General features: G+C 47.0%; 1 protein-coding gene across 1 annotated transcript in view; it reads left to right on the forward strand.

The window, feature by feature from the left end:
• Window positions 1-24,055, forward strand: part of ahr1b (aryl hydrocarbon receptor 1b) — a gene marked incomplete at both ends in the record, with an annotated part of 53,731 nt that overhangs the window by 23,048 nt on the left and 6,628 nt on the right. Inside the window, 9 exons of the mRNA XM_083684997.1 lie at window positions 856-962; window positions 6,094-6,183; window positions 7,726-7,849; window positions 8,529-8,662; window positions 16,762-16,964; window positions 19,181-19,290; window positions 20,915-21,056; window positions 21,271-22,274; window positions 22,428-22,870. Coding sequence (XP_083541123.1) covers window positions 856-962; window positions 6,094-6,183; window positions 7,726-7,849; window positions 8,529-8,662; window positions 16,762-16,964; window positions 19,181-19,290; window positions 20,915-21,056; window positions 21,271-22,274; window positions 22,428-22,870 — 2,357 coding nt within the window. The remainder of the gene's footprint in view (window positions 1-855; window positions 963-6,093; window positions 6,184-7,725; window positions 7,850-8,528; window positions 8,663-16,761; window positions 16,965-19,180; window positions 19,291-20,914; window positions 21,057-21,270; window positions 22,275-22,427; window positions 22,871-24,055) is intronic.

The raw sequence follows: 24,055 nt of genomic DNA on the forward strand, positions 1-24,055 counted from the left end.
AGAGCAGAGGCACATCAGAGAATTGGGAATGCAAAATTAAACACAGCTCTAACTAACCCTAGCTAACCCTAACCCTAACCCGAATTAATTGTCAGAAAATCAGGCCCGGCCTGTCACTTAAATTTAAAACTCTACAACCTCTCTCCCTCTCATCCCCTTGGCTATTTCCCTCCCTACCCCATACATGTCCTTTTCTCCTTCTGTCCAGGCCAATGTTCTCTGCCGCACTGGCTCATCTTTCACTGGCGTTTGCACACGTCAGTAGCACTTACAAATAACATGGCCTGAGACCAGGGCAGCCAGACCATTAGCACAGCCGGAGACATTCTACCATTCTGGCAGCAGGAGACTCTAGTAAACGCTAGCTAAAGCTAAAGACAAAGCCCCAGTTGTATTCTGGGAATGCTGGAGCTCTGCCATTTTCTGATAGGACTTTATCACATTTTAAAATGGTCTAAATCATGTTTAATTCCTCATTTTTGATCATACATACAGTCAATTTCATATTCTTTTTTTTAAAAATGTTTTTAGGGCATTTCTGCTTTATTGGGATAGAGATAGTAGACAGGAAGGATGGGTGAGAGAGGAGGGATGACATGCAGGACACCAGGGACCTTGTGATGATATGGTATGCGCCTTGGTGTCCTACGCCACTGAACGCGCCCCAGTCAATTTCATATTCATGTTGACGATGGCAGTTGGAGTGATTTGAATGAGATGCCTTTTCAGAGATGGTATTTAATCAATTGTTCATGACCTAGGGGCCTGTCATGCATGTGTGTAGTGTGCTTCGCATGTTTGTGACATTATTGCAGACTAAATCTCTCTCTCTCTCTCTCTCTCTCTCTCTCTTAGTTGCCCTGAAGACCCATGCTTGTAAGGTGTTGACAGCCAATGGCGGTAACATCAAGACAGCGGGATTGGTGGATGGCTGGATGCCCGAGGGAGAACTCCTCTTGCAGGTCGGTAGGCAGGCTCTGGGTGGAGGTGGAGGTGGCGGGCCCTGGGTGGAGGTGGGCTCTGGGTGGAGGTGGATAGGCTCTAGGTGAAGGTGGAGGTGGCAGGCTCTTGATAGAGGTGGCAGGCTCTGGGTGGAGGTGGACAGGCTGTGGGTGGAGGTGGAGGTGGACATGGGCTCTGGGTGGAGGTGGAGGTGGACGTGGGCTCTGGGTGGAGGTGGCAGGCTCTGGGTGGAGGTGGAGGTGGAGGTGGGCTCTGGGTGGAGGTGACAGGCTCTGGGTGGAGGTGGAGGTGACAGGCTCTGGGTGGAGGTGGCAGGCTCTGGGTGGAGGTGGAGGTGGCAGGCTCTGGGTGGAGGTGACCGGCTCTGGGTGTAGGTGGCAGGCTCTGGGTGGAGGTGGAGGTGGAGGTGGCAGGCTCTGAGTGGAGGTGGAGGTGGCAGGCTCTGAGTGGAGGTGGGCAGATTCTGGGTGGAGGTGACAGGCTCTGGGTGGGGTTGGAGGTGGCAGGCTCTGAGTGGTGGGCAGATTCTGGGTGGAGGTTGACAGGCTCTGGGTGGAGGTGGGCTCTGGGTGGAGGTGGCAGGCTCTGGGTGGCGGTGACAGGCTCTGGGTGGAGGTGGCAGGCTCTGAGTGGAGGTGGGCAGGTTCTGGGTGGAGTTGGGCAGGCTCTGGGTGGAGTTGGGCAGGCTCTGGGTGGAGGTGGACAGGCTCTGGGTGGAGGTGGCAGGCTCTGGATGGAGGTGGCAGGCTCTGAGTGGAGGTGACAGGCTCTGGGTGGAGGTGGACAGGCTGTAGGTGGAGGTGGGCTCTGGGTGGAGGTGGACAGGCTCTGGGTGGAAGTGGCAGGCTGGAGGTGGTAGGCTCTGGGTGGAGGTGGAGGTGGCTGGCTCTGGGTGGAGGTGGCAGGCTCTGGGTGGAGGTGGAGATGACAGGCTTTGGATGGAGGTGACAGGCTCTGAGTGGAGGGGGAGGTGACAGGCTCTGGGTGGAGGTGGCAGGCTCTGGGTGGAGGTGGGCAGGCTCTGGGTGGAGGTGACAGGCTCTGGGTGGAGGTGACAAATGTTGTTTGTTTGTTGTTTGTTAGTGTTGTACGAATGAGTGAACAAGAATACTATTTTGTGGACTTGGTGTTGCGTGCCTCGCTTCAGAGCTGCCAGGGTGTGACTAAATTCCCCAAACTTAGTTAGCATTTCTGGTTTTCTCTCAAGCATGCCAAGGTCTGGATCCAGCTCAGCTAAGTCAGCAGAGGTTCCACAGACAGAAAGAAGCTGGGTAGCGGGGTGAGACAGGAGGCTGCAGGCTCTCACAGCGCAGCAGGCACAACAGCAGACATGGAGAGTCTCTCCTGGTGTAGCTGGGAGTCAAGACGCCACATGAAGGAAAGGAATTTTCTTAGGAAGCACGTTTTACTTCCAGCAATATCATCAAAACAGGTGCTGCTGTGTATAGACGGCATGCTGCTGTCCGTTTATACACAAATGCTAATGAGGATGCGTGTGCTTTCCATGAACACTGCAGCACCCCTATATTAGAGAGAGAGAGAGAGAGAGAGAGAGAGAGAGAAAGAGAAAGGGAGTGAGGTCTTATTTCATGACAATGCTGTTGAGAGGGATAGAAAGAGAGTTTTGGCTATTTCTGACCAGGTCTGCCTGTCTTACTTGTTCCATTTCAGACACTTGGTCATGAATTATAGAGCAGCTGAGAGGGTATCTATTATTGAAAAGGGGGGTAAAATGAGAGCAGAAATTGTGTATTCTTTGATATTCTTCATACAGTATACTTTTTATATTCCAGATCACTTTTGATGACTCGACTTTCAATAGATTATTAATGGATTGGCTAAAGTACTCTGTAAATTCTTACGACTTATGATGAATTTACTAAACTGCTCATTTTATCCAAACAAAAATAGTTTAACTTTAACTAATTTAATGCTGAGGGTGAATAAAGTCACCCAAATTGTCAACGTTCTAGAGTGCCATGGGTGACTTTATTCACCAAATAAATTATTATGTTTAGTTTGTAGCCAATCAAAGTAGTGTTGCACTTGGAACACTTGGCACTCTAGGTGATCCGGAATTCTTTGGCAGTTAGTGAGTTAAGTTAACTGAGAATCTGTGTTCCTCTCTACACAGCCTGTGTTGGAACATTTGGGTAGTTTACCTCCATATCTAAAGGCCTCTGATGCGTTCATTGTGTGAATACTCGGATAAAAGAACATACAGTACCAGAAAGAAGAAATACACAGAATATACAATACACTATAGTATATACACTCACAGAACACTTTATTAGGAACACTATACTAATACTGGGTAGGGCCTCCCTTTGCTCTCAAAACAGCCTCAGTTCTTCGTGGCATTGATTCCACAAGATGTTGGAGACATTCCTTTGAGATTCTGGTCCATGATGACATGATTGTATCACGCAATTGTATCATCCCGTTCTACCACATCCCAAAGGTGTTCTATGGGATGTGGTGACTGGGAAGGCCACTGAAGAACACTGAACTCATTGTTAAGTTCATGAAACCAGTTTGAGACAACTTTTGCTTTGTGACATGGTGGATTATCATGCTGGAAATAGCCATTAGAAGGGATGCACATGGTCAGCATCAATGCTCAAATAGGCTGTGGCATTCAAGCGATGATTGATTGGTATTAACGGGCCCAAAGTGTGCCAAGAAAATGTTCCCCACACCATTACACCGCCTCCACCATAAGAAGATGTCCAGGTGTTCCCAATAAAGTGCTCAGTGAGTGTATACTATTCCTGTCACTCTGTCACAGGGCCGCCATCCAGGCCAGGTAACATACAGCCTGTGACAACAAAGAGATGGGAACAGATGGGAACAGCCCTGTCTTTCATTCAGTCTCCATCCCTCCCTCCCTCCCTCCCTCTCCCCCTTTCTCTCTCTCTCCCTCTCTCTCTCTCTCTCTCTGTCTCTCTCTCTTTTCTCCCTGAGGTTGCTGCAGCAGTGTTTCTTCTGGACAAGTGCATGTCCACAGACCATTAAATATTAAAATTACATTTTGATTACGATGTTTAGTGACTGCCCAAGTCCTGACCCCTGGGAGAGAGCTGTGTGTTCTTCTGCAGACAGAACCTAAATATTTATACAGGGAGCTTTAACGTCGCTCCAATGTGTGTGTGTGTGTGTGTGTGTGTGTGTTTGTGTACAGTGTGTCTGTGTACAGTGTGGGTGTGCTTGTTTGTGTACAGTGTGTGTGTGTGTGTGTGTGTGTGTGTGTGTGTGTGTGTGTGTGTACAGTGTGGATGTTGGGGTACAGAGGAGTAGAAGCAGGGTGGGGCCGCTATTGAGAGCACTGAGATGGCCAGCGGGGGCAGCTATTTGTCATTTTAGAGAGAAATTAAAAAGAAGGAGAAGTGTGAACCTACATGACAACAAAACTTCAGACAGAAATGGAAGGCTTGGACTAGCACCTTGTGGCACATTATTTCAATTCAGCTCATCCAGCCATAAGCTCCAGTAAGCACACACCAGCAAAGGGAATAGGATATTGTGTCCCCTTAAGTGATCTACATGACTGCATAAGCCATACAGCAAAACAAAGAAAGCTACGAGCTACTGATTGCTGACACATATGAATGAACAGGGTGGGGCAGAGGAGATGTCAGAGTTGGGACAGCTGCCTGTGGTGCCATCAGTGGAGTAGAGAAGCCCCCTCTCCACCTCTGTGAACTCACAGAATGACAGGACATCAGGGACAGATCGTTATAGAGTCCCAGAGCTCTGTGGGGGAGATGGAATCAAACACAGTGTGACTGTCGGCCGTGTTATTCTGTTTGGATGGAACGTGTGACCCTTCCCTTCCCCTCCTGTCTCCCTTCTCGCCTTTCTCCCCTCTTCCTGTTTCGTCTCTTCTCTAGCTGTCACTGTGTTCAAGTGACACATCCTCAGAGTGAGTCTCCTCCACTGCCTGAGGTGATGTCATGGCCCGGTTTGCAGTTTTCTTTTCTGTTGCCCTCCATCTCCCCCTGGTCTCTGTCAGAATAGGCCGTGTTTCACAGTGTGGTTGATAGTACCTCATGTCCTCGTGAATTCCTTTGAACTTTGAAGCACTCTGCAGCAGCAGTTTGTGCTGAATTTCTGTTTGCTGTTCAACTACTTAACACAAATATCTAATGGTGTGGGGAATGTTTTCTTGGCACACTTTGGGCCCGTTAATACCAATCAATCATTGGTTGAATGCCACAGCTTATTTGAGTATTGTTGCTGACCATGTGCATCCCTTCATGGCCACAATTTAGCCATCTTCTAATGGCTACTTCCAGCATGATAATGCACCATGTCACAAAGCAAAAGTCGTCTCAAACTGGTTTCATGAACATGACAATGAGTTCAGTGTTCTTCAGTGGCCTTCCCAGTCACCACATCTGAATCCAATAGAACACCTTTGGGATGTGGTAGAACGGGAGATTCATAGCTTGAAAGTGCACCTGAAAAATCTGCAGGAATTGTGTGATGCAATCATGTCAAAACAAACAACAACTGAAGATGGCTGCAGTACAGGCCTGGCAGAGCATCACCGGAGAACATACCCAGCGTCTGGTGGGGTCAATGGGTCACAGACAGGCAGTTATTGCATGCAAAGGATTGTCAACCAAATACTAAACAAAAGTGCTTAATTTGGACATTTGGTAAATCTGTCCCATTACTTTTATTATGGAGACTGTACAAAAAAGTGTTGTAATTACTTGTTTGATTTAACTTTTGGAATGTAGAGCTGTCCCATCACTTACATAGGGCACTGTACATGTCCATAAACACCCTTGATGGTATGAAGAATTACTGAAAGTGAAATTTGTATTTGAGTGCAATGACAAGAAAGACAAAAAGCATAGTCAGCTGCAAGAAGAGAAATAGGAAATGTCTTTGAAATAACTAAAACAATTACTGTAACACAAATGCACCAGCACAATAGGCTTCATCATCGTCATTGCTGTGTTCCTGTAAAATTTGACTGATGACACATGCAATCATTAAAAAAATCATACACCTCATGAGTGAAGACCAAACCATGAAGACCAAACCCTTTAGATATAAGAAATGAGCAGTGAGATATCTAGCCTCTAAGTGACTGTTGTTGTCTGTTTTGTTTCTCCTCAGGCTCTGAATGGTTTTGTTCTGGTCATCACAGTGGAGGGCATCATATTCTACTCTTCTCACACCATCCAGGACTACCTGGGATTCCATCAAGTAAGTCTTCCCCTGATCAGAGGCCGGCCGGCTCAGACACACAGCCTAGGAGCTTGGGCCCACCTCGAAAGGGACAGCCTGGCTTCCTCAGCCTTGGCCAAGGCTTTACATTACTCTCCCTTAATGCTTATTATAAAAACAGAGAGCCAATGACTGTTGCACCTTATCGCAAGACGCAGAGTGCATACCAAAAAATATTTCATCGAATGTACTCCGTTGCTTACTGTACTAAGGATGTCAATACAGTTTGCTGGTTGTAAGTAATGTGCATACTGTACTGTTATAGGTAATCAGTAATCACTCAGTATTGCCTTAACTCATTTAGTGCCAAGAGTGACTTTATTCACCAAAAATGCATAAATGATGATGCTTCATTTTGTAGTCAGTAAAAGTTTTGTTGTGAGGTAAATATCACATAAAACACTTGACACTCTAGATGGTGAGGGTTCCGGAATTCTTTGGCAGTTAGTGAGTTAAGCTAAGTGGATAATAGACATGATACCTACCTGCACCCCACCCTAGGGCCTCCTCTACCCCCTGCTCCCAGTCCCCACCATCCTTCCCCTCCCTGACAGCCCTGCTCAGAGCTGAGCTTGCTTGCCTCAGGATTTCTTCTTGATACATGTTTGATAAGACCCTTGGGTCAGACTCAGGTTTATCATTTAATAACAGCTGATCTGAGCCCTATTTTAAGCCCTATTTTTCTTTTTTTTACAGTAGGAGGAAATGAGTATAAACAGTGACAGGTGTGTCTTGACGAAGCCCTGCACCTCTCTGAGAGTAGGATTAATTAAGATTAAGAATTAAGATTAATTAAATTGACATTCAAGTGAAGTAACTTCTGTACGTACAAGCCCCTATCGTCTAATCCAATTTTATATAATTTACTTATGAATATATCCAAGGTCTCTCTCTTTCTTTCTCTCTTTCTCTCTCTCTCTCTTTCTCTTTCTCGTCTTACTTATTCCCCCTGTTCGGGCTGCAGATACAGTCTGATATAGGTACTATAAGATCAATTCGGCCACTGTGTGAATCACACCTCTCAGTTCCTGTTTCATTTCCAGCCAATCACGTCACTGTGTCTCTTTTAATGAGAAGTAGCAGTGAGAAGGGAGTGTGATAGATAGCCACTGGCTGCATTCATGTCATCACTCTCTGACATGGCCCCGCTGATGTACTGAGTTTGACTTCTCGCAGCAGGGCCACAAACAAGGGGGTCGAGCTCCTTTTAGAACTTGACATTTCAGTCTGGGGCTGAGCACAACAGAAACCACAGATCCATCAAATTGTGTGTGTGTGTGTGTGTGTGTGTGTGTGTGTGTGTACGTGTGTTCTATGTGTGTTCTATGTGCGTGCGTGCGTGCGTGCGTGTGTGCGTGCGTGCGTGCGTGCGTGCGTGCGTGCGTGCGTGCGTGCGTGCGTGCGTGCGTGCGTGCGTGCGTGCATGCGTGTGAACGAGCGAGTGTGTGCAATGTGCATGTGTGTGATTGAATTGGCCCAGAGTTTGGCTAAAGGCTCATCTCCTCTGTCCCCTCGCTCCAGACGGACGTGATGCACCAGAGTGTGTTTGAGCTCATACACACCGAGGACCAGCAGGAGTTCAGGAGGAACCTACACTGGGCTCTCAACCCCCCTGCCGTGACCCAACCTAAAGACTGCCCCCCAAGTGAGTCTCTCACTGTCCCTCCGCTCAGACAGATAGAGCAGGTCAAAGCTAATGTGTTCAATGATTGTCTCATATTGTCTCATACAGATAGGGCAGGTCAAAGCTAATGCGGTCAATGATCATCTCATATTACAGTGTGTCATATTCATCTGTTTTAAGATGTAATGTTGAACAGAGGAAGGAGGACAGGTTTGCAACCTGCATAGAGACCAGGAGATGGAAATCTAATATCAATAGATAAAGGTTGAGTCAGCCTGAAGTCACTAACCCAAGGGGTTAACGTTTCCCAAAACATTGTCTTAGCTGAGCGCTGAGCGAGGGATGGAGGGGGGGGAGAGAGTGTGACCTTTAGCAGAATCTCCCTGAGATGCAGGGTAAATGTTACAGCCAACACACACGTCTGCTCTCATTAGAGAGGGGTTAGTGTGTGGCCCCCGTACCTCCGAACAGGATGCTGACAGGACAGACAGAGAGCCAGGCAGAGAGGAGACACACACACACACACACACACACACACACACACACACACACACCACAGTTGCTAGTAGTTTCCTCCGATGTTCAGAAATACGAAGAATTTGGGTAAACGGATGGAGCCTTCATTAAAGTTTCAACAGAACAAATGAGGCCCTACTATTGCATGTTATGAATATAATGTTCCTATGTCTGATGTCCTCAGATGGCAAGGCAGTAACAAGCTCGTCACTGGTGACCTACAACCCTGACCAGCTGCCTCCAGAGAACTCCTCCTTCCTGGAGAGGAGCTTTGTGTGTCGGTTCCGCTGTCTCCTGGACAACTCCTCCGGCTTCCTGGTGCGTACCCGTCACACACTCCTCCTCATACACTCACACTGTGTGCCTACATGTAGGCCAGGGGTTTATGTGTGTGCTTGCGTGTGTCGGAAGATGAGAGTGTGTATGAATTTGCATGTGTGTGCGTGCTTGTCAGAACACACCTCCAGACATCACACTTATTGGCAAGGAGCTTCCCCCCCCCCCCCCCCGCGCCACTGTGTCTGTGTCCCATGACTGCTCTGAGCCGTAGATCAAAGCCCTGGGAATGCCCATATCTAGCCCCTGGGATGGGATGTCCAGAGAGCCTGCGTTTTCCAGGCTACCGTCCACTTCTGCAGTCCCACCCTACCCCCCAGGGCAGCCACCCACCCCCCAGGGCAGCCTCCCACCCTACTCCCCAGAGCAGCCAAACCACCCTCCCACCCCCCAGGGCAGCCTCCCACCGTACCCCCACTGGGCAGCCTCCCACCCTACCCCCCTAGGGCAGCCTCCCACCCTCCCACCCTACCCCCCAGGGCAGCCGTCCACCCTCCCACCCTACCCCTCCAGGACAGCCTCCCACCCTCCCACCCCCCAGGGCAGCCTCCCACCGTACCCCCACTGGGCAGCCTCCCACCCTACCCCCCTAGGGCAGCCTCCCACCCTCCCACCCTACCCCCCAGGGCAGCCGTCCACCCTCCCACCCTACCCCTCCAGGACAGCCTCCCACCCTCCCACCCTACCCCCCCAGGGCAGCCTCCCACCCTCCCACCCTACCCCCCCTCCCCCCCAGGGCAGCCCCAGCAGTCTCAGGCCAAAGGAGGCTATTTTCTCCCAGCGAGAGCCTATTAGCATGGCTAACATGGTGTGGCGTGCCACCAGACCACGGGGGGGGATCAGAAGCCACCATCCACCCAAGTAATCCGTCTTAAAAGAGCCCCAGGGTCGTGGGGAAAAGGCTCTAATCTCCCCAAGGAGGAGAGAGAGACCAAGGAGGAGAATTTGCTTAGTCAGAGTTGGCTCCCAAGGGGCTCTTCTCCTCACATTTGAGATAGTTGAGTTCCTGCTGGGAGAGAAAGATGAGAGGAGAGATAGATGAAAGGACACAGCAAACTGACTGGAGCAGAACTCAAGTTGAAATATTTGGGGTCAGTGCTCAATCCAGCGTGCCCATATCTTCTGATTGAACTCATCAAACACAGGTTTCAGTGAGATAATTCTGTGACTTGGAACGTTTGAAAGGGGGAAGAAAAATAATAATTTACTGCCAGTCAAGTTTATGTTATGAAACAACACAAATACAAAGCACGCCCTGTGAATACCTTAGTCTGACACCAATGTTCTGTCATCAAAAAAATGCGGCGACCAAACAAAATATACTAAAGCCAAAAAATTATCTTATTTTCTTCATTTATGTGTAGGCTGTGGTACAGTAGCACAGATGTGTAATCTAGACTCCTAGACTGTAAGGGGTCTCTGCCTTTGCTTGCTGAAAGCTTGCCCTGTCCTGTGAGCCCTAAGCATGTGCTAGGCGTGTTGTGTGTCTACATGTGACTTCTCCCGCTTTGGGAGCGCCGGGCTTAGCAGCATTAGGAGGAGACCATGGCAGTAGGGAAGCGGCTTCCTCCCTTACCCCCTCGTTTCTACTCCCCTCCTTAGGTCAAAGCCTCCCCAGCGCACCTGAGGAGCTGTGTAGAGCGTGAGGATGGTGGGCAAGAGGAGGCTGGTGGCAGGGCAGGGGGCAGTGGGCAGGGGGCTGGGGGGTGGAGAGTAGGGGGCTTCGTAACTCCACGGAGGTCATTTGCGTGAGCAGTAAGCCAGGGGTGGCCTCAGTCTAATTTCCATGGCTTTGTTTTTGTAATCCTCTTGTTATTTGCGGCCAGATTCTTGACATTGCTGCTCAACTCAACAGAATCAATGAACAAATGCTAGGTGGGAGGGGAGAGGGCTGTGAGAGCCAACACACACATAGTCCTCACACCAGAGGATAGGGGAGGAGAGGAGAAATAGGAAGGGGAGAGCAGAGGAGGAGAGGAGAGAGACAGGAAGAGGTTCCTAGAGGTGTGGAGAGCACAAATGGAGGACAAAAGGAGGTGGAGGTGGAGGTGGAGGTGGAGGTGGAGGAGCATGCAACTCAGACCCATCAAGACTGTTGTTGTTGTTGTTGGAGTAGCAGGTACAGAGAAAAAAAATATAGTAAATAGAAAAACATGTTTTCAAATAATATATATTATTCAAGATTCAAGATTCTTTATTTGTCACGTGCATACAAGTATACAGTGAAATGCAAAAGTGACAGTGCCACAGAGTAGTGCAACAATACAATAAGTTTTAAAATAGAATAAAATAAAAATAGAAGTACTAAAAAATATACAGTATGGACAGTATAAACAGTATAAACAATATGAACAGTATAAGCAGTAAGCAATATAAACAGCAGATGGATGATTATGTGTGTGCATATGTGTTATGATGTCAGTGAGTGTGTGAGTGACTTGAGGGGGGCACTGGTGGGGTCATCGTGATTCTGATGGCGTGGGGGAAGAAACTCAGCCTTAGCCTCTCTGTTCTTGCTGCATGACAGCGGAGGCGTTTGCCTGACCGCAGCGGCTGGAACAGTCCGTTTTTCGGGTGGTGAGGGTCCTTCATAATCCTGTAGGCTCTGGTCCTACACCTCCTGGTGTACAGGACATGGAGAGAGGGGGTTGGAGCTCCCATGGTCTTTTCTGCCAGGCGTACCACCCTTTGCAGAGCTCGCCTGTCCTGGGCCATGCTGTTACCGTACCAGACGGTGATGTTGCCAGCCAGGATGCTCTTCACAGCTCCAGAGTAGAAGGATTGAAGGATCCTCCGGGAGACTTTGAATTTCCTCAGCTGCCTGAGATGGAACAGGCGCTGCCTTGCCTTTCCCACCAGAGAACTGATGTGGGTAGTCTAGGTCAGGTCTTCTGAGATGTGGACTCCCAGGTATTTAAAACTGCTCACCCTGTCCACAGCAGTCCCACCGATGTCCAGCGGTGTGTAGGCCCTTAGTTGTTGTGCTCTCCCGAAGTCCACAATCAGCTCTTTTGTCTTGGAGACATTCAGGATGAGGCTGTTCTCCTGACACCAGAGTGACAGGTCCGCCACCTCGTCCAGGTAGCCTTTCTCATTGTATTATAGAGACACAGACATGATTTTTTGAGTTATAGGAACGTGTCTCTATATTTTGAGTTGCTTGGATATTGCATTGAAAAAGGTTGTTTTGCCTATTATAATTTCTCAGCGGTTACTGAATATTTCTCTAAACCAGTTGTCACGTCTACTCGAGTGGTTAAATATCGGCCAAATTTCATAAAGATCCATTCAGCCGTTTTCATTAAACAGATTGGGTGAATATTAGCATTTCTATTGCGGGCAAATAACTACAAAAATACAACTCTGTTTACAGTGAGATCCCACTAGAAAATGTAGTACTTACATGACACAGTGGAGACGTATGTAGAAGATTGAATGTGTGGCAGTTTTCTTTCACCTTCCCATGTTGTCAATGGGAACATTTTCAATACTAATCCATGTGACCGAATAGACTGTCAAATCTACTAGCTATAGGCTAACTAATATGTTTCTATGGCAACTGCCACCAATTACAATACATGATAGAGCTACAAATGTAAGCAAAATCATAAAACTGTTTTTTATTTTTTTATTGGTTAAGTGCTTCTCGTAAAATTAAGTCTGTGGCAGTCTTCCCAGGTGCTGCAGTGATGTTTTCACTGTTTGTCAGCTGCTGTTGCTACTGTTAATTATTAGTATATTATGACACCCAACTAGACTCCAATTAAGGCCAATTAAGACACAACAGTTATAAGTCGCTTTCGATAAAGGCATCTGCTAAATGCCATAAATGTAAATGTAAACAACACACCTGATGCCCTTCCATTCATTAAGTTTAGTGGGAGTTCTTTGGTTGGGAGTTCTTTGGTGGGAGTTCTTTTAGCAGGGGGCCAAACGCGAGGCTGCTTATGCGTTTGTTTAGATTGCTGTGTTGCAGTTAAACTGGGCAGCTAAGTGTTCTTGTAATTAGTCATTGTCTCTGCACTTTTCAAGATCTTTTTATCATTGTCATCAATGTTTTTCAGTTAAATTGTAGTTAATCTGACTAGAATGGATTTTGTTAGTTTTTAATCTGCCCTTAAATTAAATAAATAACACTTGACTACTGCAACGCACTCTTGGCCGGACTCCCCGCCTCCACCATCAGGCCTCTGCAGCTCATCCAGAACGCTGCTGCCCGTCTGGTGTTCAATCTCCCCAAATTCTCCCAGGTCACTCCCCTCCTCCACACCCTCCACTGGCTCCTGGTAGCAGCTCGCATCAGATTCAAGACCCTGGTGCTCGCCTACCGGGCGGCAAAGGGAACAGTCCCTCCCTACTTGCAAGCAATGGTCAGCCCCCAAACCCCTGCTGGCTCCTGCTCGGCTGGCCACCTGGCACCGCCGCCTCTACGTGGATGTAGCAGCCGCACTACTCGGTCACGGCTTTTCACTGTCCTGGTGACCCGCTGGTGGAATGAGCTTCCCACTGCTGTCATGACTGCAGAGTCACTACCAATCTTCCGCCATAGATTGAAAACCCATCTCTTCAGGCTACATCTTAACAGTCCCTCCTAAAGACCTCTTCACCCCCACTACCCCCCTGTACTAACCCTAACCCTAACCCTAGAGACCTCTTCACCCCCACTACCCCCCTGTACAAGTTTTTCTCCTGTTAAAAAAAAAAATCTTCTTCTAGCATTGTGACTGCCCCTGCCCCTGTGTGGCCCCTGGTCTGAGCATTGATTACTTTATCTTATGATGACTGATGGATAAATGATTCACTTACTTAAACAAAAGTATTTGCTGTAAGTCGCTTTGGATAAAGGCGTCTGCTAAATGCCATAAATGTAAATGTAAATATCCAGCACAGCCTGGATTTGACCCGAGTGTCTGTATTTTGCGTGGTGAGTGTGTTGTGAGTGTTCTGTTTGCTTTCCCTTGAATTATAAGTTTGTGTGGTATAATCAGATGCATCCTTATTTTCAAAGTAGTCTTTGGGCCAGGAGAAACTTATGCTGCATTCATGACATGTCGGAAATAGTTTCCAATTTGGAAACTTGCTTTAGTCAGATTATACCAGAGTTTCTCACTTGGAGAGTATCAGAACCAACCATTAAGAAGCTCTGCACAAATAACCTACGTTAATTTTAACTCTTGAGGTTTAGAGTTTCAGACGTTTCATGAATGTAGCATTATCCATGGTTTGGATAATGCTTTGGGTAAGTAAACTACTGCTAACATCCGCAAACTGTAGCCCTATTTTATCATTGGCTATTTCAACAATGGTAATGTTTCTCCTGGCCCATAGATTACTTTCAGGGTAAGGAATCAACTCTCATGAAAGTCTTTTGAATGGGTATCTTGTAAAAAATAAGCACATAGTGAACCCAATTGAAATGATAATGCATCCCACTTGGAATAAAGGAACAGAACTTTAGTTACCATACACATGTGAAATCTCTGACAATGCAACAATGATTTGGTTACCATACATAAGGCTGGATCTCAGCACACTCAACAGTACATCTATAAGGGGGCCCATTATAGTTGCCATAAGTAAACCAAATCTTGGCCACAACACAACCAAGTGGGCCCGATCTGGTTGCAGTGCAGTTGCCATATCTTGACCACAATTTGAGAAGAATAGGGCCAAATCTGATTGCCATAACTAAGCCAGGCCATTGCCATAATGGGCTAAGCCTTAGCCAGAATGTTTGTTCCCTGGGCCAGAAGTGAACCGGCTCTGGTGGCCGTAACTAAGCCAGATCCTCACCATGAAAATGCCTTAGACAACATGTGGATGTAGCCTACTTACCACTTAAGTACAAATTAAATTAAAATATACAATTAATATGAAGTCACAAATTGAGCAAGTGAAGGAGCAGATATGAGCTACTGTTTCTCAACTATGCCCCCTGGTGGTTGTATTGCAGAGGTGAAACACCTAAAATAGAATGTTTGGAGAAGGCTGGTTTACTGCCGCGGTACCTCGGCGATATCATCGCACAAGCATGAACCTTTTTAACTCTGACCTACTGTAGCTAGCAATGTAGTGTAGTTCCAGATAACCAAGGCAAACGTAAAACCAGTGTCATAGTTAGCTGGAAATTAATTTGAGCACCATACCTCAAAATCTGACCTATACATTGACCGGGTTTTTCAGCACACTCAGTTTTGACTGCTACTACAGTAGCTTTGTTGGGCTACTCTACTAACAGCATAGGTTACACTCAGCACTGAGCATGTTGTTTTCACACCTTCTCTCAAACAGCCTAATGCTTACTCTTCAGAGAGGTAATAGACTTTATAGCTGACTACTTTTAGAAGAATAGCCTACCTAGGTTTGCATTTGCATCCACTAAGGCTTGTTAAAGTCTCATCTGGGATCTACCATTCCATCTGACACATAATCTTCATATTACAGTATGTCATGGCCTATACATACAGTACAGTATTTTGTCTTAGATAGATAATGTGCATGTTCATTGAATCATTGTATTTCTCCTCATTTTACTGGAGTACTGAAATCTGTAATATAATTTGCCCTCTAGCATGCAACAATAATAGAGAGAAAAAAGGAAATGCTAATTTATGGTATTTTGCTCATCATCTCACATTACATTGTTCATTACAACCATTCCTGTTGTCTGGATTACAGTAAAGTTGTTGTCTAGTTTACACGTACAGTAAGTCCTTTTTAACTTTCTTTGAGAGTGGCATTAACATTTATTCAACCATCAAGGCTGAGGAGGCTATCGTTTGGCTCAAGAAGAATAAAAAAAAGGAAGAGAATGCTGAGGCACTCATGTGAAATGTTATCTGGATAAAGATTGCACACGAAATATTGATGATTTTCCTGTCTTGAGTCAAACACAGCCCTATCAATATTCAAGCAGGAGATGCCGTCATATAAATCAAACTCAATGACACTTGACTCAATGTCTCCGAGCTTGGCGGTTCGATGCCCCAGTGAATTGGCGCATGTACTTTCAAAAGGTCATCCTGGTCATTGGTAGTTGTGTTCTATTCAAGTTCAGCCTTTACATAAACATGTTCTTAACCCAGCTTTTACCGGCGTGACCTCAAAAGTACCACAACGGAGCACTTGCTGCACCTTACGATAATGATCCCAAAGCCAATTACCTGTAAGTAATTGGCTTTAAACAGGGTCAGGAGATGCCCCCACTGTTTGCTCAGTGACACTAATCACAGGAACTAATGGGTTACTGCTCTCTCTGAGGATCCTGTCACACAGCGGCTCAGAGAGAGCTGTGGGTTACCATGATTGTAAATACGCTTTTCACCCAGCGAACCTTGTGACCTGTGTGAGGCTGTTTGCAAGGTGTACCATGCATCTAATGTGAGGAACTTCCTTCTGGGGCTCAGGGGCTCAGGGGCAGAGGCTGAAAGTTGTATCAGGCCAAAGCCACATGTAACTCGCAGTTTGATGGGAAGAGGGGGTAAATGTAAATTAGCAGTTTGATGGGAAGAGGGGGTTGCTCTGCAGGGTTATGGCTGATGTTTACAGTGTGGTGTACATCGGGCCCCAGATAAGACCAGACAGACTCACTGAGTAAGACTTTGCTCTCTCTTCCAACGGTAACAGTAAATAATGCTGATTGTGTGCGACAGGGAGAACTGAAACAGCACTCTCTCAAAGCATGAGAGAGGAGTGCACATGTGATATTGTTGCAGAGGCATCGAGAGTTCTGTCATACAGTTGAATAGAAGGCAATCTCTAAATTATTATGGTTGGCTAAGGAGCTCATTCTAACCAATCATTCATCTCTAAGTGCTCTCACCTACTTTATACACATTTATATCATTCCACCCAAGAACAAAAACAAATCTGAGACAGAGGTTCAATGTTAGAGGGACTTTTAATTTACCCTTCACAATGAAATTTGAAACTGACCATTTGGTTCAAATCAAAATGACAGTTTGATTGTCTCTTTTATTATTCAGCCCACTACATCTGTCTTCATAATGTACAGATAGCAGAGTGACAGAGTGGCATATTATTGATGCATTACCAATGAGCTATATTTGTTTTCTCCCCAGGCACTAAGCCTACAGGGCAGGCTGAAGTTCCTGCTTGGTCAGAACCGCCGGCTGGATGATGGATGCAACGTCCCCCCCCAGCTGGCTCTATTTGCCATCGCCACACCCCTCCAAACCCCCTCCATACTGGAGATCAGGACCAAGAACATGATCTTCAGGACCAAGCACAAGCTGGACTTCACCCCCATGGCCTGCGATGCCAAGTACTGTCACTTCATATTATCACTTCATATTAAGCTTTCGACTAAATTGTCTTCAAGTCCTTCAAATCTATTCAACATTTAGTCGAATGGCTTTGAAGGACTCAAAGTGATCAATAATGAAGGATAAGACAGTGGGTCTGCAGAGTACAAGATGATGTTTTTATTGACAAGACAGGCGCAGACAAAAACAGGCACAAAAGCAGCAGGCAAGACAGGTGCCTGGAAGAAAGTTCTGGATCAGCAATCACTCAAACTATGATTCTCCTGTGCATTCACAGTTATAACAGCCCATCATTTTAGAACACCGTAAGGTTTTGGGTTTCAAATCAGCAGTGAACTGTTGACTTCGATTTCTTGCAGTTTATGAAGTCATGTGCAGGTGTGAGACTTTGACCAAATAATGAGCTACTTCTTTTCCCCATCTTATCTTGTCCTCTGCCAGGCTCTGCGGACCACAAACTCTCCGGGTCTCATGAGATAACATTAAGGAGTAACTCTTCTCTACTGCTGGACACCTGCATATGACTTCACACTCACAGACACTGTGTTCTGTTATCAAAAGTTCACTACATTGTCACAAGCACAATATGTCAAACAGAGCAAGTATTCAAATATACCAAAGTCAGAATTACTGAGCCCCAATTCTATATTCTAGGCCTTTATTTTCAATGGCTGTGGGGGGCACCAAACTTTTAAGTTGACCTATGACCTCTTCTGCCCGACCCTTCAGCTTCCACTAGGGCCTTGTGCGTAACCATGCAAAACTGATGATGGCAGATGGCAGACCCCCCCTCAGGGGTCAACAGGGCTATCGAGGATGTCCCAGCGCTGTCTGTTGGATATTTTAGACTTGTCAAGCTAAAGGGCTCAGGCCCACCACAGAGCATCACTGGGCCATTGACTTGATGGTGCTGGTCAAGTGGTCCGCAAGGAGGATTCCATACATTGTTCCACATCGACAACTGATCCTGGAGATATCGCGTGCCAACTCTGCCAGGTAGACTACAGAATCACATTAGCGTATGTCTGCGCTGCTGTGCGGTAAATCTGGTCATAGGTGTGGTACCCGAACCGGTCCATGCTCTTGGGCAAGGCAAAGGAGCCAGTGGTCTGGAGGCTTCCATCAGAGGCAGGTTCAGTCACCCAAACTTCTCTTCCTTGTGGGCTTCGAAATGGTTTGACCCATTTGCCACAAGCTTGGGCAATAATGGTTGCATTCATCGAGGATGGGCACACGCTGGTGTGCGGATGGGGGGTTGCCCTGCATGGTGATCCCATCTAGCCTCATCCTCTTGAGCGGTGGCAGGGCCCTGGGGAGCTCAAGGTCAAGCTGGGAGGAGGCTCTGTAGACAGCTTCCAGGAAGGGCAAGTCTGACCTCATCCTTCACCTCCCATAGCCCTGTAAGGGGCTGGGAAGAAGAGAGGGGGTCCAGTTCACAACCAACGTCTCCATCCTCTTTGGAGAACCCTGAAGTTGCTGTAGAAGAATTTTAAGGCAGTAAATCACAACTTCACCAACACAGCAGTTTAAAATACAGCCACCCTAACTACATAGTTTTGGAAAATTCATCAGTTCTGTAGCCTACTCTTGCAAATGACATTGGTAAAGGAGACAATTGCGAGAATAACCGTCTCTGCTTACTATAAGAATAAGGGCTCAAGTACTCCAAGAACTATGAACACCAAACTAGCCAACCTACCTGCAAACAGGGCGCTAATATTTCCTTCACAAGGCGAGGAAAAAGGATAAAATGGGAGTGCTTGCTGCAGCCTTTATTGGCTGGGTAGTAGGGGGGGCTACCTCAACATTTTACAATTAAAATGTTACAAATGTTTCTCTGTAATACGAGCCATCTAGCAATTTCATGAGGTTGGCTATAGCCAGCTAGCTATCTTTGACATAGAATTATATATAATGATTATGGCTCTGCAGGTGTTCTGTTTCAGGTGTTCAAAAAATTCCAAAATGTTTGACTTCCGGAGAGGGGCTGAACTCTATGGCCCCCCCTCCGTTTGACCTCACATACCCTAAAAAATAATTGGTGCATGACACCCCTGAGGGCATGTGTTCTTCTTCTGTGTGTGTTCATCATACAACCCAATAGTTTGATGTGTACAAAGTATTGTCACTGCCTTGTGCTCTTATGTGTTATTGCATTCTGGTGTTATTGAGTATTCTTTTCTAATGTTTTTGTTGTGAATGTCTGTCATTGTAGGGGGAAGATCGTGCTGGGCTACACTGAGGCTGAGCTGCGGGTTCGAGGCTCTGGATATCAGTTTATCCATGCAGCTGATATGCTCTACTGTGCTGAGAACCACGTCCGCAGTAAGCCTTTTCCTATGACATCCCCACCACCTTTTAATGAATCATGGAATATTCCATTCCGAGAACTTCTGCAGATGGCAAGTATCTGTGTTGTGCCTGAAGTCCAAGGTATAGAGGGTGAAGAGGAAGGGAGCCAGAACTGTCCCCTGGGGAGCGCCAGTGCTGCTCACCACCCAGTCTGACACACATCCCTGCAGCCGTACAAACTGTGGCCTGTTGGTCAGGTAGTTCATAATCCAGGAAACAATGGGGGAGTCCACCTGCATCCTCAGCAGCTTATCCGCAAATAGTAAGGGCTGTATGGTGTTAAATGCACTGGAGAAGTTAAAGAACATGACCCTCACAGTGCTGCCAACCTTATTCCAAATGGGAGTGAGCTCTGTATAGCAGGTAGATTATCAGTGGCAGACATAATAAACCCTATCTCTTCTCTGTTGTTTGTTTGTAGAGTGAACAGTCATTCAGCAGCAGTGTCCTACTTAGCATCTGAACTCAATGACCCTGTAGTCACAACCATGGAACACATTAGAATTAGCATCACCACACTCTAAAAACAATCATTACCATAGAGCTTGGTGGCTGACACTGGGTAATATCCTGGTACAGTCTGTCTGATGTTACACAGGAGGTGACACCATAGGGCAGTGATATTCTGCACCAATATTTACTGTGCCTTTCCATTGTGATGTCACAAATATTACATTTTACACTAGGCCTATCCTCTCTTATAAGTGGCCTCACGAAAAAGCAGAAGTACAATTGTTAGCTCAAAGAAAAGCTTGAGATCTGACAATCTGATTTAGTATCAGGGCCTTGGGGAGGAAGTGTAGGCGTGCGGTGCAGACAGCAGGTTGACATAACTGGACAGTGAATTCACAAACAAACTGTCAGAGAACTGTTGGAAAGCTCTGTAGGACACATGGGTGATCCAAGGTCCCTCTGTGGCCACTGAAACAGACACAATGAGAAGAGTTGCAGTGCATCTTCATCCATTAACATTATAGAGAAATGTGGAGTAAAAAACAGCTGATGATAAACTCACCAACTCTCCCCCTTTTTAACACCTATTATTTACATTTATTTTCTCTCTCATCAAGGATTACTATTGCAACAACACATCATCAGTAGGGTAAATCAGTCTAATCCCAGCTCACTTTCCCTATTAGTGGGTGAATTTTTTTTTTTTTAAGTATTTTATAGTAACAATACACTTATGCACAGTAACATAACACTGTCATGCCATTTTAGTTTTTTATTTGGTGTGAGGCTACACCGATACAGTGTCTGCTCTTTACTGGCACGATGAAACAATGGGCCTACAGTGTTTGACACCTGTGTCCGTTCACCACAACCAACCTGAGCAACTCTGACATGATCTTTGCCTCAACACACACACATAGCAAAGGCAACAATAGGCCATTTGGAAAAGGGATTCAGACTGTGTGTGTTTGTGCATGTGTGCGTGTGTGCATGCGTGCGTGCATGTGTTCAGCAGCAATATTTGTGTAGAAAGCGTGTAGGGTTGGTTACATGCATGGTTACATGCATGTACTGTGAGTATGTGCATTGTGCATATTGTTCATGTGCTCAGTTCTAAAACATCCTCTGTCTCATGTGATTCCAGTGATCAAGACGGGAGAGAGCGGACTGACGGTCTTCAGACTACTCACAAAGGACAACCGCTGGAAGTGGGTCCAAGCCAACGCCAGGCTTGTGTACAAGAACGGCAAGTCTGACTACATCATCGCCACCCAGAGGCCCCTGGTGTAAGTACACCATTACCGCCATCCCATAACCCAATAAACAGGATAAAGGATTTCCTGGGTTTAATGTTATATTGCATTCTCCTGTATACAGTCAGAGTTCCAGTGCATACATAGTGGAATAGCATTCTCACAATGTTGTTACTAGAGTAATTACAGTGTTACTACACAGGTATAAGGACAACTTCATGTTAAGTGTTGCTTCTTCTGTTTCTAGTGAGGAAGAGGGAGGAGAGCACTTGCGAAAGCGTTCCATGCACCTGCCCTTCACCTTTGCCACGGGGGAGGCCCTGCTCTACCAGACTAGCTACCCTATCCATGGCTTCTCTGACTCCATCCAGAGCAAAGGCAAGAGCAGCAAATCCAAAAAGGGCAAATTAGACAAAAACTCCAAGGACAGCCTGGACCCCAGCTCCCTGCTGGGGGCACTGATGAGGCAGGATGAGTCTGTGTACGTGTGCCAGCCCGCCGTCGAGCCCAAGATGTCCTTCCACAGCAGTCTGTTCAGCAAGCAGGGGGATAGCAGTAGCTACACCGCCGCTCTGGGGGGCCAGAGCTGGAACGCTGTGCCTGACAGTGTGGCTGGCTCCAAAAGTGAGCTATCCAGCTTTGACCCTCTCCTGGCCACGCTGGACTCCCTGTCCCTGGAGGGTGATGAGACATGCTCCAACAGTGAGCTCTTCAGTGCCCTGGAGAACCTGGGCCTCAACGCCGAGGACCTGGAGCTGCTGCTGCTGGATGAGCGCATGATCCGCGTGGAGATGGACCCGGACTACATCCCCTCCCTCAACGACCTGCTCACCAATAACGAGATCCTCTCCTACATTCACGACTCTCTAGAGAGCAGGACAGAGGAGGACCAAGGGGGTAGCTGTGTTTCTGTACCCCCACCACCGCCCCACCCTCCTGCCTCTGCCCCAAACCTCCACTCCCAGGCCAACCCCCCTGTACCCCAACCTACTCTCCCTCAGGTACCCGGCCACAGGCCACTCAATCAGCCGCCCATCGTACAGCTCTCACAACAGATGCAGCAGCATCTCAACGCAGCCCAGACTGGTCACAAGAAAGCGGACTCCTGGCCCCCTCATTCCCAGGCTGAGGTCCCCACACTGAGCCAGCCAGACACGCTGACTGGGGTCCACAATGGCCACTGGGGATCCAAGATGGACCTGGACAACCACTGCCACCAGCAGCAGCAGCAGCAACAGCCTTTGCTCAACGGTAAGGCCTCTCAGTTGGGGCCCCACAAACACCACCACCAGAACCCTCAGCAGCACCACCATCAGCAGCAGCAGCCGCTAGAGCAGCAGCAGTGGCAGCAGCAGAACCAGGTCCTGGTCCAGCTCCAGTCTCAGTGCCATTTCAAGCAGAGAGGTGGTGATAGCAGCTCCACCTTCAACGGGGCGCACAGTCACAGAGAGCTCCAATGGCAGGGCTACAGCTACCAGGACCAGATGGAAGTGACAGCGAACGGAGTCTGCCTCAACGGCCATTCTACCCTCTCACAGACTGGCAGAGTCACCCACGTGGATTACAGTATGGTCGACACGCCAAATGTGGGCATTGCCATGAATGGCGTTAGCGTAGAAGATGTGGGTCAGTACCAAGGAGTGGTGACTGCTGCCCCCTCCTACCCACTGGGCCATCAGAGACCGCAGCAGCAGCCCCAGGACCCGTCCAAATGCTTCTCTCAGTGCCCCTCTCACAACTCCTCCCTAGAGCAAATCATGGGCCTCTCCCAGCCACAGAACATGCCTCCTCTGGATGCCTACGGCATGTTTGACACACCAGCCTCCCCAGATGCCACTTGCAGCAAGGTAAGCAAGGATGAAGAAGTAGGTTTTAGGTGGTTATGTTTGTTGGTAAATGTTCAGGTGTAGAAGAGTGTGGTTCCATTTGATGGCAAACTACCTGCTAGCCATCATCATTGATAGCACACATTCAGCCATAAGGTGACTGTTCTGTCCTTCTTTGATAACCTGGAATCAGAGGGCTGTGGAGAAGACAATAATGTTTTGCATTATTTAATTTCCATCATTTTTCATGAAAGTGATTTTTCTCTGATGCAGCGTAACATGTGAAATGGGGCCACAGGCCAGTGTAGACTGCCCTATCATTCAATCTCAGCAGTGGTGATGTGAACAGACATGCATTGTCAATTAAAGAGAGGAGAGCGAGTTCACTGCAGCTAAGAATCTATGAATGTAGTGAAGTAGGTTTCTTATGGGGTTATCTGTACTGACAAGCTGTCTTTGGCTCATGAGCATTACAACACAATACGGTCAACAATAACTCAAGCAGCATATAATAACATGAGCAGCATTTCATTTAAATCCTGAAAAGCCAGACACAGCTCAGTTTATTTTGGGATATTGTAAAGTAGGCTTACTTACTGTATGCATCTGTACCGTAGAAATACAGTATATAGAAATACAGTACTTACAGAATACATTTGAATTGATTTTCATGAAGCTATATTGACATATTTCTGTCTATGGGATTAAAATCAGAGTCCACTGGCTTCATGTTTTGCCTACCATACCATTAAATGATCTTTTGAATTAGCCAGTGAATTAGAGGGATATCTCAGTTAGAAAAGTCACAAAACATTCAGACCACACCCTATCAGCACATTCTACTGATGTTGATAGACTACTCTCTAGTCACTATTGTCAGAGCCTCCAGGGTTGGCTCTCTGCAATCAGTATAAACACATGTTTCTGTATCTTTACTGCTGCTGTCTGACCTAAATACCTGGTCTGATGCTATTGCTTAGAAATATAGCGCTGACCTGTTCTGTAGGTCACATTCCATCTGTTTAAAGCTCAATGTAAACATAGTGTACAGGCCTTGGGCTCCCAGGCATGGCTGGAACGCCTGAAGGTTGCAAGCCTGGACATTATAGACGACAGTAGTCTGCTCCTATGGCTGCCCCAGGATGCCTTCTACATAGACATAGAACATGGTTCTGTCTCTTTGGTCTCATAGTCCTGTCAGACAAC

The sequence above is a fragment of the Argentina silus genome (genome assembly GCF_951799395.1).
Source record: "Argentina silus genome assembly, chromosome: 14".
NCBI classification, from domain to species: domain Eukaryota; kingdom Metazoa; phylum Chordata; class Actinopteri; order Argentiniformes; family Argentinidae; genus Argentina; species Argentina silus.